Consider the following 16994-nt stretch of genomic DNA (forward strand, 5'->3'; position numbering starts at 1 on the left):
GTTTTAATAGTATCAACACCCAACCATTAACTATTGGTGGTTGAAACTCTAGTAAATTAATTGACTAAACAAACAAACCTATGCTACTCAGCTAATTTGACAACTTTTGCCAAACTAGCAAAAGCATATACCTTAAGTTTTTAAAGTTTTCTATTTAATGTTTTTGGTAACAAAAAAGTTTGGTATTTATTTTGCTATTTATGTATTTCCATTTTTGAATTACTTATTATTTTGTCATCATTGTCTGCTTTATGATGATTAACATAAGATTTGTCAATGACAGATTCTTGTAGGGATTGTTGAAAAAAGGAAGTATTTACGAAAACAAATATATTTACCTCGTGCTACACGTTTGAAGGACTCTTTTGTATTGATGTAACAGAATTAAAAATAATAATAATATAAAAAATAAAAACCAATCTACCTAACAAATGCGGCACAAAAGACTAGCGTCCGTTATTTTTAAATCACACTACAAACATAGGCAGAGCCAGATTATTAACTACTGGTTTGAATGAATCCAATAACTTCTGTTTATCATGTATTTTTATTAAAAATTTATTCTATATTGATATATATTTAGCCGCGAATCCAGTAACTAAGATGAGATATGAATCCAGTAACAAATTCAAAACTCATAAACTTTAAATCTTGATTTCGTCTCCGACCACAAGTACACAAATGGTCACTATTATTATAACTTCAAGTAATTTAGAGTCCGCTATTTGATCAATTATTATATAAAATTAACTAATAATTCCTTCGTTTTAAATATAGTGTTATCTAAGGTTTGAAACATTAATTAAGAAAAATATTTTGTGACATATACCTTAAGAACCATTTGACCAACCCTTTTATATCTCCTCAAGGCTCAAACCTTTTAGATCATTTATTTGAGTAAGAGAATATTTGAAAAAGAAAATAAGTAATATTTTAAATATTCTAAAGCCTTTTGTTTTGAGCCAAATTAGTTTGAAAAAAAGATACTTCCTTATTTTGGATCAAATGCATTTAAGGGCGTGAATGAAGTGAGTTGAGAACCATGAAGTTTTCGATTCAAATTCCAGCAGAGGCAAAAACATTATATTACTTCTTTCTATCTATCCTACCTTGGGAGATAGAGTTAATCGGCATCTGTATTGGTGGGAGACGATAATTATCTCTTAAAATTACAGTCAACCCTCTCTATAACAACCTCATTTTTTCAGATATTTGTTGCCTTTTATAGTGAATGATGGTTATACACTTATAAAAGCATATGACGTTTAAATATTTTTTGGTTGCTATAGATAAAATTATCCAAAAATTAATTATTTTTCCTTTTCTAATGTTACATATAAAAGATAAGAAAATTATTCAAATTTAAAATCTCAAAAGATATACATATTTCACTAGTTAAATATTGAAGAAAACTAATACATTATTAATAAATTCATAACTAACGTATAAAGATTTAAACTCTAAGGCAGATATTATAAAGTTACATAGAAAAATAAATTCTTTCAAGATTGATGGAAGAACTTTATAATTGTAGCTTGTTCCGTATATTTCATTCTATTACTAGCGACGTAACACTTGAATTGGCGAAGGTTCGTGTCCAAATTTTCAGCAAAGAAGTATCCAATAGCTTTCCCTTGAAGACAATCTAATAGCTTATCTGTTAAATTTTTTACCTAAATATTTTTTGTAATTTATCCAGTAGAAAAGATATTATGTGCAATCTTCAAATCTTATGCCTTACGCAAGATAGAAACTTTGTTTAATGGAAAAGATTGTGTGCATTTTACAATTATTGTAGTAATCTTAAAAATCCCATATGGATGTTATAGATGAGTAATTTTACAAAGAGTATTCTGCTATAAATATGGTTGTTACTGTTATGGGTAAAAAGTTGTTATAGAGAGGTAAAGTATAACTTAAAAATAGATTATGAAAAATAGCGACATCATTTGCGTCGTCTTATAAAAATTTGTCTTAGTTTAATATCATTAATATTTTTTAATATTTTCAATACTAGTTCCTTACACTTTTTGTTGACATGACTCAACAATCAATAAAGACCAAAAATTATTTTTCGTTGTCCCACCATAGATCCAATTAGATTCTATTAAACTTTCATGCCAAATCACAACAAGCGGGAAAGACAAAAATACCCCTGTCAACAAGGTTGGTGCAAGGTGTTTTCAGTCAATTCATATAACATAACTTTATCCGCTCACAAAGACAAAAGCCACGTCATTTAGAGAGAGACGTTGAAATTGACGGTATGAATCTGAGCAACCAAACTGTGGACAACTGAAAACATGATGCTACCAAATCAAGACAGAAAAAAATAAAAAATAAAATTAAAAAAGAGTAAAGAGCAAAAATGATTTTCTTTGCTATTTATTTATTTATTTATTTTAGGGCTCGACTAATTTGGACTTACGTCGGAAAATTCTACTTTAGAGGACTATGGCGAAGCTAGATTTTTTATTAAGAAGTGTCAAAAAATTAAAAAATTAAACACACGAAAAAGTCTAGAAATTCAATATAAAATATATATATGCATAAAATAGAATTTTTTACCTAGCGAAAGTGTAATTTTCTGGCGAAGGAGTGTCAGTTGACACACCTTAGTTATACATGGCTCCACCAAGGTTAGAAGGTAATGTGCATATGCGAAACCAAGATTTAAAGTTTGTGGGTTCTCAATGCCACTGAACCCATAATTCATTTTCGTTACATATTTAATAAATTTTCTTATGCAGATATAAGGGCTAAACAAAAGTTACTTGGTTCGTCCAAACCCGTAACTAAAATAATACCTCCGCCCCCAGTAATGTGGTTCTATGGTAATAATAATTATATTCTTAGAATTCGAATATGAGACGCCTATTTAAGAATGAAAACGTACTTACCATTATCCACAATTATATGGAATAAGAGGGAAAAAATGAAAAGTCAAGAAAATGATATTATAATTCCCTCGTGGGACCCTTTAAAGAACTTGTTCTATAAATACCCAGTTGGCCTCCTACTTTCTTTCTTTCTTTCCTCCCTTTTCTCTTGGTTGTCTTCGCAGTGAAAGGTACTCTTTACTTATCATTTTCTTTTCGTTTTTTCCTTTCTTATTTTTCTGTTTCCTTTTTTCTTTCTTGCATTTTTATTGTTTGTTTATTTCTTTTTTATTTTTGTCTATAATATTTTTTGTTATATTTGGTTAATCTTGCATGCACTTGGTATGTTGCATTGATCTATAATTGTTCAGTTGATGCCATTTGCTTTTATATGTTAATTGAGTTGTGAGTTTAACTGGGTTTTTGTGTTTGATTGAAATAGTTGTAGGATTTCTTAATTGTTTAAGTTTTATAACTTCAATGTATGATAAATTGGGTACACACTAAATTGCTGAGATCATCAGGGCTTGACTTGTCTATCAAGTTTTTCAATTTAAAAACAAAAATTATGTTTTTTGGGAGCTGAATGGGAAGTAAAATTGGTTTTTTGGCTGTAGAGTTATTGAAAAGATTGATGTAATTTGTCTTTTTTGATTTTAGGTTGACTTGGATGCAATATAGTGTAGTTGGAGGATAGTTGCAATTTTAATATTTTTATTATCTACATTTAGATTATGTATTCACATAATTAAAAGTATTTGCACTTGTTTGGTTTAGATGAATGCCTTGTCCTGTGCGGCGGAGTTGTTAATCTAGGGCAGTTTGCAGAAGTTCCGTTCGAGACTGAAAAGGTAAATTTGTAAATCATTTAAGGATGTCAATGTTACCGGTTTTGAAACTCAAACTAACTAGATAGTAACTCATGATTAGTCTATGGAACGTGAAGCTAATGTTTCCATCGTATAGTTATAAGTTGTGTCTAATGATGGGAAATATATTGTATCAGATCTTGTTGCCCGTGGGAGAGCTAAGGCACCGTGTGTTGTTTTTCTTTTGTTCAAGATTATAGTGTCTGAATGTGAATTGACATCTAATCATTAAGATGTCGTCTATAAATCCTAAGCACTGGATAATTAAGGTGATTGTTTTCTCAGCATCTAAAAGTATATCGTTTTTAATCTGAAAATTAATAAATATAAGTTCAATTTAATTAATACTCCCTCCGTCCCAAATTATGTTACACTCTTTCCTTTTTAGTCAGTCCCAAAAAGAATAACACCTTTCTATATTTAGTAACTATTCAACTTTAAGTTTTTCCTTTTGCCCTTAATGAGATGATTTCTAACCATACAAATTTCTATGATTTATTTTAGACCACAAGTTTCAAAAGTCTTCGTTTATTTCTTAAACTCCGTGCCCAGTCAACACTTTCACATAAATTGGGATGGAGGGAGTAATTAAAATTTATATTCACAAAATATTCTTTTAAAAAAACTTAATTTGCACGGTGTTTTAAAAAGGATTTTTATAATAAATCCTCTAAAAGTTAGCGGCGGAAGTAGCTAGCGGCTGTGGTGGTCAATGGTGAAGATTGTGAGGTGGTGGTTGTGGCTTCGTGATGATTGAGCGGTGGTGGCTGCTTGAGTGATGGTTGGTGGAAGTGGACTTGGCTGGTGGATGTGGTTAGCGGAACGTAGTGGTTGGTGGTGATTGTAAGTAGTGGCTGGTGATGGTTGTGCAGTGGACGGTGGTGGCTGTGGCTGGTGGTGATGGTGGCCAGTGGTGAAGTTGGATGGTGGTGGTAGTTATTTGGAGGAGGCTGGAAGGTCGCATTTGCATAAACCCTAAAGTAAAGCACAAATAAGTGTAAAAGGAAAAAAATCATATGCACTAATAGGGTGGGGTATGGATAATTCAAATTAAGACTCCCATTAAGTGGAAACAAAAGGATCTAAATCCTGCAAGGCTTAACTAATAATAGATCCCTTTTTTTTTATGTAATCCGAAATGGTGAGCAGAATTAAAATATCAGATTTGGCTTGGGTTTTGTATACAAAGATGAAGGTGGGAGTGACCATAGTTACCTCCTTATTTCCCAATTAATTACATGATCTAGACCTATTGATCTGACGCTTAGCTAATTCATTTTTTCTGTATGACTCTAACTACACCTAATTAATGACTTACATAATCATTTTTAGTCCAATTACATCATTTTTTTTTGGCTGAGTCTATTCACAGTTGTTGATCGTCAACTAATCTAGCTCTTGAAATACATAACATTCTTAATCCTTCTACTTTCTGGCATAGCTAATGGTGATGTTCTCCCCTTTCCTTCATTTATTCTCTTGGATGTAGATTGTAGAACTAAAAGCTAAATTGAAGGATTTGACTGACCAATTGCAACGAGCATTGATACTTTTTAATCAAGATATAGAAGTTAAATTAGCACAAGTGAAATGCCACTGCATCTAAGCAGCTGTTGGGAATTACTTAAGAAACTTCAGCCGTTCTTTCAAATGAAGCATTTTTTTTTTCTCAAAATAAGCTTGAGTTTAATTGTGAATGCACCTGGGGATGACATCTGCTGTTCTTCAATTAAGTACCTGAGATCAAAGCAATTTAGCTATAAATTGAGTTTAGGTAGAATTTGCTTCTATATTTCAGCTTTATAAAAGAATAAGCAGGAATGACCTAGATTTAAGTTTGTCGGTAAGTTTAAGGTTAACATCAGGTCGTACAAAACTATTGGCATTCAAGGCATGATGTTACACTATAATAATTTGATGTTTTCTACCTAAAAGCAAAATGTATGGGCAGAAAGAGTATAGCTGTTTTTTTCTGCTTTTACTTGGTATATTCTATATTTCTCTTCGGCAACAATTTTATTTATTTATTTACAGTATGATTTAGTCAGAGTATGATCTGTGCATGACTTATCAGCAATTCATATCCAGTACCTTCTGATACGGTCTCAAAGAGATCTTATAATATATGTGCAGGTCAGTAGTTGCTTTGTAATCATCTGGGAAGGGAATGATTTTCCAGTTCCGACGGTCATGGAAGTAGATACTGGAAATTCATGTTATATTGAGAAGCTGCCCGTAGAAAGATATACATCTACAAGAGAGACAAAGAAGCCTCCAGAAAATAACAAAAGCCCTCCTGTATTTGTCAATCACGGTTTGTTCTCTGACCTTTATGACAATTAAGAAAACAAATCTCTTCAACTGATTGAGGCAAATGTTTTAGTTAAGGAGTTTCACTTGTTGGTGAACATGCTCTGTTTATTCTACGGCTGAGAAGGACTTAAGAAAATAATCTAGACTAAATTCATTTTCCTGTTGAGTGAGGAACCTGTTTTAATGCTCCTCTCAATCAGTCAGCCGGTTTTGGATCTTTACTCAAACCTCAAAAGGTTGAGAGATAGGTCGTTGTAGTCTATTTGGCAACAACATTTTTTTCTGTAGAAAGCTTCTCTCTGGAAAGCTTCTATTCTGTGTGTAATACATTTAACTTAGACTCTGTAGTGGGATATACACTTGGTAAAAGTCTGTAGCTAATAACTCCGCCATTCCAGCACATTATATGCCAAGAAGCACAGACACTCTTCGTCTTCAAATGCATTTTTTTGTTAGTGTTGGTTGGCTTATATCTCGACAACAAACTGGCTTGAGGTCATCAGTTTCTTTTATTGTTTTGTTTGCAATTTCCCTTGTCAAAAAGAAAATCCGTTTTTTTGTAGTTTAAATGTAATGAGGACTCTTAACCATACCGCTGTGCTGATATCAACTATCGCACAGTAATCTTCAGCCTTCTTGTTCTTTACATTGAAAGAAAAATTCCTCACATTAGCCAGCTTCCTCCAGTTTGCTGTCCCCGGATTAAGGGAAGAGGATATACTTCAGCGGAGAAGCTCTTTTCGCTAGAGGAGTTACCTTAATGCACTCAATAAAAATGAGCAACCTGAAAACTGAGGGTGGCTGTAACCTTCTTTTACATAAACACAGATTTTCTATTCTTGGTGATCCCAGGAAAAAAGCTGATCTAAAATTTGTGAGTTTAGACATTCTGATTCTTCTTTTGTTACTAATATGGTATAGCTGTTAAATGGTGCAGCTGCTATTGCATGGCACGAGAACAGAAGAAAATGGGTTGGAGATCTATCAATGAGGTCAGAACGGGTGCCCAAGGATCCAATTATAAGGTAATTCTAGTTTGCACCCACAATATACAGAGAGTTCGCATTCTTGTTTTATTCATGAGAGCTGGAGTTATCAGTACTTTGGTAGTGACGACCTAGTACTCTTGGTAGCGTGGCAATAAATGGCAGTACGATGCACTAAGCTCCCGCTATGCGCGGAAGGGCGTGCCATATTGGGTTTATTGTATGCAATGTAGTGAGGCAATAAGCGAAGAAAACATGTTCCGTCTTTAACTTGGGTCAAATCTTTCATTACTGCTCTTATTTCTTACCATTTAGACTGAAACTCCACGAATTACTCATGCAGTTGGTCAACGACCTATGAAGACTTGCTCTCTACAACTGAGCCTTTCTCCGAGCCAATTCCTTTAACTGTAAGCAATCTGGAAATTGTATATCACTTCCTTTTACATATATTATTCTATCTGAAGTCTGCTCTTTTGCTGTTTACAAGAATGACGGCCATTTGGCTAGTGCTAGTATTAATTGGATTAGTCTCTGGTTTTCACAGGAAATGGTAGATTTTTTAGTTGATATCTGGCACGATGAGGGGCTTTTCGACTAAGATAATTTAGAAGACGATTTCATCCAGGTATCTCTTGCAGATTATTGTGCAGACGTGGGAAATTACTTGTGCACCTTCGACAGTCTTTTGACCCCTAAGATATTTAGCTTGACATTCAACTTTTAGCAAATTCTTCTAGTCATTGATCTTTATAGAACTTCCGTTTTGTGTTGTACCATTTGTGTAGTCATTGCCTAGTATCATTAATAGGTGGACGAAACCTCGGAGAGTCCACTGAATCATGTTGTATCAAACAATAATGTATCACACCATAAGTACTGAATCTTTGAAACAGATTCTTAATAATCCCAAATTAGCTATGTTTTCATTTATTTGTGTGTGTATATGTTGTGGTAATAAGCTATTTTTTGGTGTAGCTTATCAAGTATTGTTTTTCTCTTAATAACAAAAACAATTGACTGTTGACCCTGTTTATGTCGCGTTGATTTAGAGGGTGTCTGGATTGACTTATTTTAAGGGGTTGTTTGGTATGAGATATAAGAAGGTATAATGCTGGTATAAAAATTTAATACCACCTTAATACTTTGTTTGGTTAGCAAACATGCTATAAGTTATCCTGGGATTAAAATTAGTACCGGGACAACTTATACCTTGTAGAGGGTGGGGTAATTAGTACCGGGATAACTTATATCTTCTTCTTAGAAATTATGCAATTGTCATTTTTAATATAATATACCAAACAATGGATAAAAACAATACCAGGATAACTAATCCTGTCATAAGCCGTATTCAAACCAAACGACCCCTAAGTGTTTATTGGCTTTTAAGTATTTTTTTTTAGTTGTTGTGGTATTTACAATGATGAAAAGTGCTTAGAAGCACTTACTTTTAGGCATGAAAAGTACAAAAATAAGCCAAAAATCAAAAGTTAGGCATTACCAATTTATGACTTCTGGCTTTTAGCTTATAAATTACTTTTTAAAAGTCAATCCAAACACGTCTTAGTTGACATGACAAAAGTCTTCCAATCACGCTTTTGATAAATGGACCTTAAGTCTAACTCAACCCTAAAAGGTAGTTCATGAGGTGAGCATTGCCCTGTAAAAATAGCTCGGTATAGCCAGTTTTCGGACTGGTCATTCAAAAATAGCCAGCGTTTACGAAGTCAATGAAAAATAACCACTATTTTGCTGCAACAGAGACCGGTCCAGCATAATATACTAGAGTTCGGTGCACCTGTGTATGAACTCCAACATATTATGCTGGACCGGTATACTTTGCTGGTTCCAGTATAATATACTGGAGACTAGGAGCACCGATGCTCCAAACCCCAGTATATTATATTGGACAATTATACTTGTTGGAACTCCAGTATATTATGCTGGAGTTCTAGTTTACCTATTATCCTGGAACTCCAGTATAATATGCTGGAGTTCAAGCATACTTATGCTGGAACTTCAGTATAATATACTGGCGTATTTTCCGGGGTTTGAACAGTGTTTTCGCTCAGATTTATCTTTACATGAAAAGTGGCTAAATTTCGATTACTTTTGAAACTGGACTATTTTTGAACAACCAGTTATAAATTTGGCTATTTTTGAATTTCTCCCCATTGCCCTAAGGTCATAGAAGAGTCAAGCTACCCATCTTTGAGTCATGCGCGACTCAACAGCTTTTTCCTGAAACCAAAGTAAATTTTTCACTCAATGGCAAAATATTCTTATAGGACTGCACATATACGCTGCATTTTCACTAGGCACATTACCTATTTTAGCTTTCTTTTTCCATAGTTATTTTAGGAAATCGATATGTATATATTTTCTGGTTAAAGAGAAGAGTTACAACAATTGTCCTAACAAGCATTTTTTTTTTCCCTATCTTAACAATTAATTGAGTTTATTAGAGCACAATTGTTGAGTCATTTCGTTTATACCGTTATTCAAGTGTCATAACCAACAATTCTCGACTCTAACTACAACACAATTAACTTATTTACTTTTCGTTCCTTATTTTGCATTTCTTTATCGTTTGACTTGTCAAGGAACAACATCTATTTCAGAATTGTCAAGGTTACTATCTCTGATCTATTCTTTCACATCGGATCCTTTTTACTATCTTTTCGTTATTTAAAAAGAGAGAGAGAGAGAGGAGGACGTCTAATAGCTAATTGAGTATTATATTTAGAGGTGGCAAACGGGCAGGGCGGATCGGATATGGGAGAGTCGAAAATGGGTAATGCAAAAACGGATAAAATATCTTACCCGCCCATACTTAATACGGATAGAAAATGAATTAATCGATGAACAATCCATTGGATGTGATCACTTTGGGAGAATTTTTGTTCTCACAAATTTGATGGACCCCCAATTTGAATCTTTGCAAATGTAAACGTCAAACCAATTAGTTATCCATTAAGCATTCATTTTTTAAATGGATCTTATCCATATTTGACCCATTTTTAAAAAATTCATTATCCAGCCTATTTTTTAATAGATAATGTGGATGGATAATTATTTGTTTTATCCATTTTGCCGCCACTAATTACGGTGTACCACCACAAGATGTGGTGGAATAAATGTGATTTCCCCGCCCTTAACCATAAATCTTGCATTAATGACGTAAAAATTGCATGAGACACCCTATTTGGTCGCTCCCATTTAATTTATACCCACTTTTTGATTTTTTTTAACTTGTACCCACTGTTTAAATAACTTTAGGCCTTTTCCCTCTTTCGTCTCCTCCTCCTCCTCCTCGTCCTTCTTCTTCGGGTAACAATTATTTTATATGGTGTTTGTGAACATATTTTAAGGTAGTTTATGATGTTTTACGGCGGTGAGTTGTTGTGGCGCTTCATTTTTACTATTGCTTATGTTTTTTTTTCTTAATTGCAAAATGGGTTCGTTAGATTTATTGTTATTTTGACAAATTGGTGATTGCAAGTTGTTCTTTATGATATTTGGATGTTATGTTTCAAATTTGAGCTCATTTGGAGTAGATTTAGGTATTAAATCGTATAAAATTCGAAAAACAAATTTCCGTTTCTGGACAATTTGCACTTCAGGCCTATTTGGCCTTAAGTGCAGGAAAACGTTGGTTGCACTTCAGGTCTTTTGGCCTTAACTGCATCTAAAGTGCAAATTTTCACTTCAGACTTATTGGCCTTAAGGGTAGGAAAACGTTTGTTGCACTTTAGACCTTTTGGCCTTCAATGCATCTGAAATGTAATTTTTCACTTCAGACGTATTGGCCTTAAGTGCATGAACCATTAATTGCACTTCAGACCTATTTGGCCTTAAGTGCATTTGAAGTGCAATTTTTTCACTTCAGACCCGATAAGTCTGAAGTTGATCGTAAAGTGAATAGACTTGCAACTTTTTTGTAAAGTGGGTATAAATTCAATTGTAACCCCAAAACCGAGTATAGATGCAAAAGCACCCATGGCAATAGAGAAATTCCTACTACGCAGTACTTCCCCTTAAATGGGCCTTACGCGGCCCAAATCGAAATTTGTCGAACTAGTAAATTTTGGATATCATATGGTTTATTAAAAAAATATTATGATGTGGTTATGCATATAAAGAAAGACATGGAAAACAAGTAGCACATAAACATATTTACTGTCATTCCATAATTTTTTTTTGGAATTTTTACCTCTTATAGCAAAGCTTAACACCTTATTTATTTTAAATAAATACTATTTAAAAAAATTATATTCTATAGATACCTTTTAAGGTTTATAGCAAAATATTTAATTTTGGTTACCTACTAGCCCTGAGCCACTAAATACGCTAATCAGTTACACTATTTTCTTTCTCTCTCTACTTTGATACATCATATTCTCTTCCCCCATCCCATTAAAATTTTCGATCTCCTCCTCCTTCCACCGGATTTGTGAAAAGCCCATCTCCTAGATTCTTCAGCACAATGAACCAATTTAAAATTTTCAAGAAATTCAAATGCTTGAAGCTTTTTGAGCCATCACCAGGTGTACTTGGCTGCTTTTTCTTCGTTGTTTGCTTATTCTTATGTCTGTTTTTGTTGGATTACAGAAAAGTAAACAAAGGGCCTCGTTTGTACATCCTTGTTTGCTACGTGGATTGGGCTCAATGGATCGTCTGTTCCATATAACAAGACTGAAAAGTTGGAATTTTTGGAAAAGGAAGGAGAAAGTTGTGATCTTTTTTATTGGAATTGGGTTTGGGATAAAAGTTATCCACTGTATAAATCAAAGGATTGTAAGTTCTTGGATGAAGACTTTCATTGTTCCGAGAATGGTAGACCTGATAATTTTTATACTAAATGGCATTGGCAACCTAAAGATTGCAAAGACAGCAGCCGCCGACATATAATTCGGTTGGTTTGTTCTTGAACAAAGACGATGGAGTTTGGGGCTGAGCAACTTGATTTTCTGTTAATATATTTTAATGTATTTTCATGTATTTCATTGTATTCATTGTCTTTTTTTCATTGTAATTCAATGTATTTCGTTGTATTCCATGTATTTCATTGTATTCACTGTCTTTTTTTCTCATTGTATTTCAATGTATCCCACTGTATTCTATGTATTTCATTGTATTCACTGTCTCGCTATATGCCATGAATGTATTCATAAGTTTTTTTAATTAATATAATTTATGTATTCAGATGTATTATATAATTTTTCTGAATATTGCTATGTTTTTGGGGTATTTTCGGTTGAGAATCTTTTTTATAACTGAAAATACAAAATTTGTGTGTTATAATTGAGTTTGTTGAGTTATATTAGGAGTTTATTATGTTAATTGATTCACTTTTCGTTTTAAAAATAGTGTAATCCCCTATTTCACGCCGTGAATACAGTCGAATACAATAATCTGTCCAGCTGTAATCTCATGTTTCACTCCATGAATATAGTCGAACGTAATCAAGAGGTTGAAATGCTACAAAGTTGCTGTCTTTATTTTCTGGCCAAACGAGTAATATAATTACTCATTCAGCAAAAGTAGCAATAGCACTTGTATCCTTCACATTCTCCACGTAAAGCTCCCTCTAATTTGGTGCATTTTTTTTGACACTCACCAAATCTGACCAAAAAGCAAGGCCCTCCAAATGTACCACTGTATCTTTTGCAGTCTTGAGCTTCCACACTTGTTATCTCTGCACAAAATCAAGATCCACATATTTAATTAGTAATTTTATTGATTTTATGTATGTTCCTAAGTGAGATTGCTCATGTTGTCGTCTCAATCCCGGATAAAAAAGAAGGATTACTATAGGCAAAATTAAGGATTACGACGGGCTGATAGCCCTCATAAAACTAGCCAATTCATGATGAAAGGTTACGATAGGCTGACAACCATCATAAAATTAACTCATTCATGATAAACTTTAATCATTTTATGTATGGCAATCGGGATGTCTTGTATAGCTACTAAATTACGAATTCAACTTAACCCAGTAACTGTAATACGAAATTTAATATAGATGTAAAAATTACTAAAATTTCAATAAATATTAATATATTTTAAACCTTTTAATTTAAAAAGTACAATGAGTTCAATGATAAAATTATAGAAATTGAACTATCAAGTTAAAATCATGAATACCTATGTGCCTTGTGTGCTAAGCAGGGGTTGAAACTAATACAAATAGGTATTACTTTTATACTTAGGCATAAACCTAAAAAATCATTGTTTTGGTATAGGTACTTTCTAGACAATAATCAAAGATTATTTTTCTCATCTTGCTAGCAGATGGAATTTTCTCGTCAGTGAACGAATAATTACGCGTAACACCCTCAATTAGAATCTAAATAACTTCACATTCTACCCCATCTACGATAATATAAAGCAACAATAATACCACCAAGGATTACGGTGGGATGGATAGAAATTAGAATCCCTCCACCCTTAATAAGAGGTTTCGAATTGGCGCCCTGAGAGTGGAAAAAATATTCTTCCCCCTTTAATGGGTCTTACCCAGCGTAAATTCAAATTAATCGAGCTAGTAAAATTCGTGTACCGAATAATTATAAAAAAGAGTAACAGTAACAAAGATGACGAGGACAATAAGGGGTAATCGGATGATTCTTATACACCTTTTGATGCAAGGAGGAGGAAACAGAAAAACAGAATGGAGAAAATTTGAGATTTAGCCATATGAAATTGCTCAAATAAAGTAGTTCTATGATTTATGGTATTCATTGCTTGCACATTTATAGGGAACTAAGAACAATTATCAATTGGTCCATTTGTTAATTCGGTGGTAAGTTTCAAAGTATTAAACGACTAATTAATTGAAGACTACTAAGAAAATTGGATGTACGCTCTTGTCTTTGGTCGAGATGGCCGGATGACACTACTAAGAGCAGGGGCGGAGCTAGGTGAATGGAAGGGGCTTCAGCCCAACTTAGTTCGCTCGAAAAATAAATTGTGTATATACGGTTAATTTCTTTTTAAACGTGTACATATTAAATGATGAATTCCCTTTAAATTCTTTGCGTGTTTATTTTTTTTGTATTTTTGAGTCCCCTTGGCGACAATCCCACTTCCAACAAGAGTGCTCCGTTACTACTAATTAAAGGTGCTCATGTTTAATTATTTCATTCTTTCTAAACCTATATATATTAGTATTATTATTATTTTGGCATATAGTTTTCTGTGTGTATATATATATAAGGCCTGTGGTTACCTCATATAACAAATGTTAACACCTTATTTATTTTAAATAAATATCATTTAAAAAAATTATATTCTATAGATGCCTTTTAATGTTTATAGCAAAAATTCTATTTATGGTTACCTCCTACCCTTAAGCCATTACATACGCTATTTATTATCTTTCTTTCTCATTTTTCAGATTTTTCTCTCACATAATTACTGTATTTGATGTAAACTTCTCACTCCATGTTCTATCTCTCTAATTTGATACACGCTATTCTCTAAAAGATCAAAATTCTCACCTATATTCATAAGTTTCTTCTCTGGAAGATCAAAATTCTCCACAATTCCTCCCACAGTTTCTTCTTCAGACTTCCCAGTAAATTCCTCTAACTCCCCATTTTTATTTTTGGCTGTAACTTTAATAGGAAAGGGAAAAAAACGGAAAAGGCCTAAAAATGCCACTTAACTTTCAGAAAAGGCCTATCCATGCCATCCATTAAAAAAATGTTCATTTTATGCCACTGCCGTCACACATTTGGCCCATCCATGCCATTATTGACTAACGACAATGACATGGATGAGCCAAATAAAAATTGAGCCGTTAGTCAATAATGGCATAGGTGAGCCATATGTGTAACGACAGTTTATGGAATGAGCATTTTTTTAACGGATGGCATAGATAGACTTTTTCTGAAAGTTGAGTGGTATTTTTAGGCATTTTTCCGGAAAAAAAAGACAATCTTAGAAGACTTCTACAATAACAAGACCCAGAAAAACCCATGAGTTCAAACAAATCAATCTGATCGTATACAAAAGGGGGGACCAGTCAAAGATAATACAAAGCACAGAAGTTGAAGAACTAGTCCATCGCTGGTAGAGAGACGAATCCTCGAAAACGATACGCAACGTCCTGCCATGATTTTTGCTCGGCTACTGTACAGGACGCGTGGGAACAGTGAGATTCAAATTTTTTTTCTCAACGGCGGATTCGCCTGAAATTAGGGTTAATAAAGACGACGGAGTTTGGGGCTGAGCAGCTTGAATTTCTGTTAATATATTTCAATGTATTTTCAATGTATCACGCTGTATTTTCATGTATTTCATTGTTTTTTTTCCATTGTAATTCAATATATCTCGCTGTATTCCATGTATTTCATTGTATTCACTGTCTTTTTTTAAATTGTATTTCAATGTATTCCGCTGTATTCTATGTATTTCATTGTATTCAATGTCTCGCTATATGCCATGAATGTATTCATATATATTTTTTAATTAATATAATTTATGTATTCAGATGTATTATATAATTTCTCTGAAGATTGCTATGTTTTTGGTGTATTTTTCGGTTGAGAATCTTTTTTTATAACTGGAAATACAAATTTTGTGTGTTATAATTGAGTTTGTTGAGTTATATTAGGAGTCTATTATGTTAATTGATTCACTTTCCTTAAAAACAGTATAATCCCCTGTTTCACGTCGTGAATAAAGTCGAATACAATAATCTGTCTAGCTGTAATCCCATGTTTCATGCCATGAATACAATCGAATACACTCGAATACCACAACTGATTAGCTGGACTTCTCCGATTCACGCCTATTTTTGCTACTGTATTCATGAATACAATAACTTAAATATATCTAATACATCTTATAACAACAGAAAACGTATCTACAATCCAAAATATAGCAAATGATATCTATATATAGCTAATTATCACTAAAAGATAGAGTTTTATGAAAATTTTTCTTTAATAGTATTGTAACACCTCGAGCCTTGGTTAACTTCTATGTACGTATGTTGATCAAAGTAATATTTAAATAATTAAAAGTTCCCAAATAAAAATATCATTAGGCCAAAATCCAAACAAGTCATTATTGGTATCCTCCAAGAATAGCAAACTCTTAACTGAAGCAGTTTCAGCTACGTTCTCGCTCGCCCAAAGCGTGACCCTATCACTATGATTCGATGAATCTTTTTATTAAAATATTAATCAAAATTCATATAATTTTAATTTCGAGAAACGGAAAATGTCAAGTAACTTGGAATGGAGAGAGCAGTAGAGTGGTGAATATTTCATTTAATGAAACTGTAAAAGTCTGAGATAATTTTGTTTATTGCTGACTGGGGCGGAGCTACGGAGCCGAGCGTGGGTTCGGTCAAATTCAGTAGCTTTGGTTCGAACTTTGTATTTATCTTAAAATATTTATCGAATATGTATAAATTATTAATTTAGAACCCAATAACTTAAGGCGATTAAAATCTTGAATCTATAAATTTGAAATCTTGGCTCCGTCTCTAATTGTTGATTTGGACAGTAAAAAGAGGAGCCAACAAATTCTCCTTAAAGTAATTGTATTTATTTTATATGCAATTTATAATACTTTTTTTGTAATTTTTAAAAATCTATATTTTAATTTTAAATATTAAGTTGATCTCCAAGTTAACTTCGAAGATTAGTTAAATTGACGCTACCACCTTATGTATTTCAAACACTTTTTGCTTGTCTCGAAATGCATGCGCAAATTTTTTTATTTTCTGGAAAACTATTTCAACCAACATTATTTAAGAAAAGTTTCCGATTTTTTCAAAAAATAATTCAACATATACCAAAATGAACATTTATAAAACGTAATAAAATAAATCTTCCAACATTCCCATTTTACGTTAAGGTGGAAGAGTTGCAGCAAATAAATTGTTGCGTTTTACTTTTTCTTTTTATTTTGCTTTTCCTAATTTCCAGACA

At 32.9% G+C, this 16994-nt stretch overlaps 1 protein-coding gene across 1 annotated transcript; it reads left to right on the forward strand.

The window, feature by feature from the left end:
* Positions 1 to 3011: 3011 nt before the first annotated feature.
* LOC104224935 (uncharacterized) lies at positions 3012 to 7980 on the forward strand. The gene is made up of 6 exons (XM_009776663.2): positions 3012 to 3070; positions 3657 to 3730; positions 5882 to 6062; positions 6999 to 7086; positions 7391 to 7457; positions 7595 to 7980. The coding sequence occupies exons 3-6, from the start codon at positions 5939 to 5941 to the stop codon at positions 7646 to 7648; spliced, it is 333 nt and encodes a 110-aa protein (XP_009774965.1). The 5' UTR covers positions 3012 to 3070; positions 3657 to 3730; positions 5882 to 5938; the 3' UTR covers positions 7649 to 7980.
* Positions 7981 to 16994: the final 9014 nt, after the last annotated feature.

This window comes from Nicotiana sylvestris, chromosome 5 (assembly GCF_000393655.2).
Source record: "Nicotiana sylvestris chromosome 5, ASM39365v2, whole genome shotgun sequence".
Taxonomy (NCBI): Eukaryota; Viridiplantae; Streptophyta; class Magnoliopsida; order Solanales; family Solanaceae; genus Nicotiana; species Nicotiana sylvestris.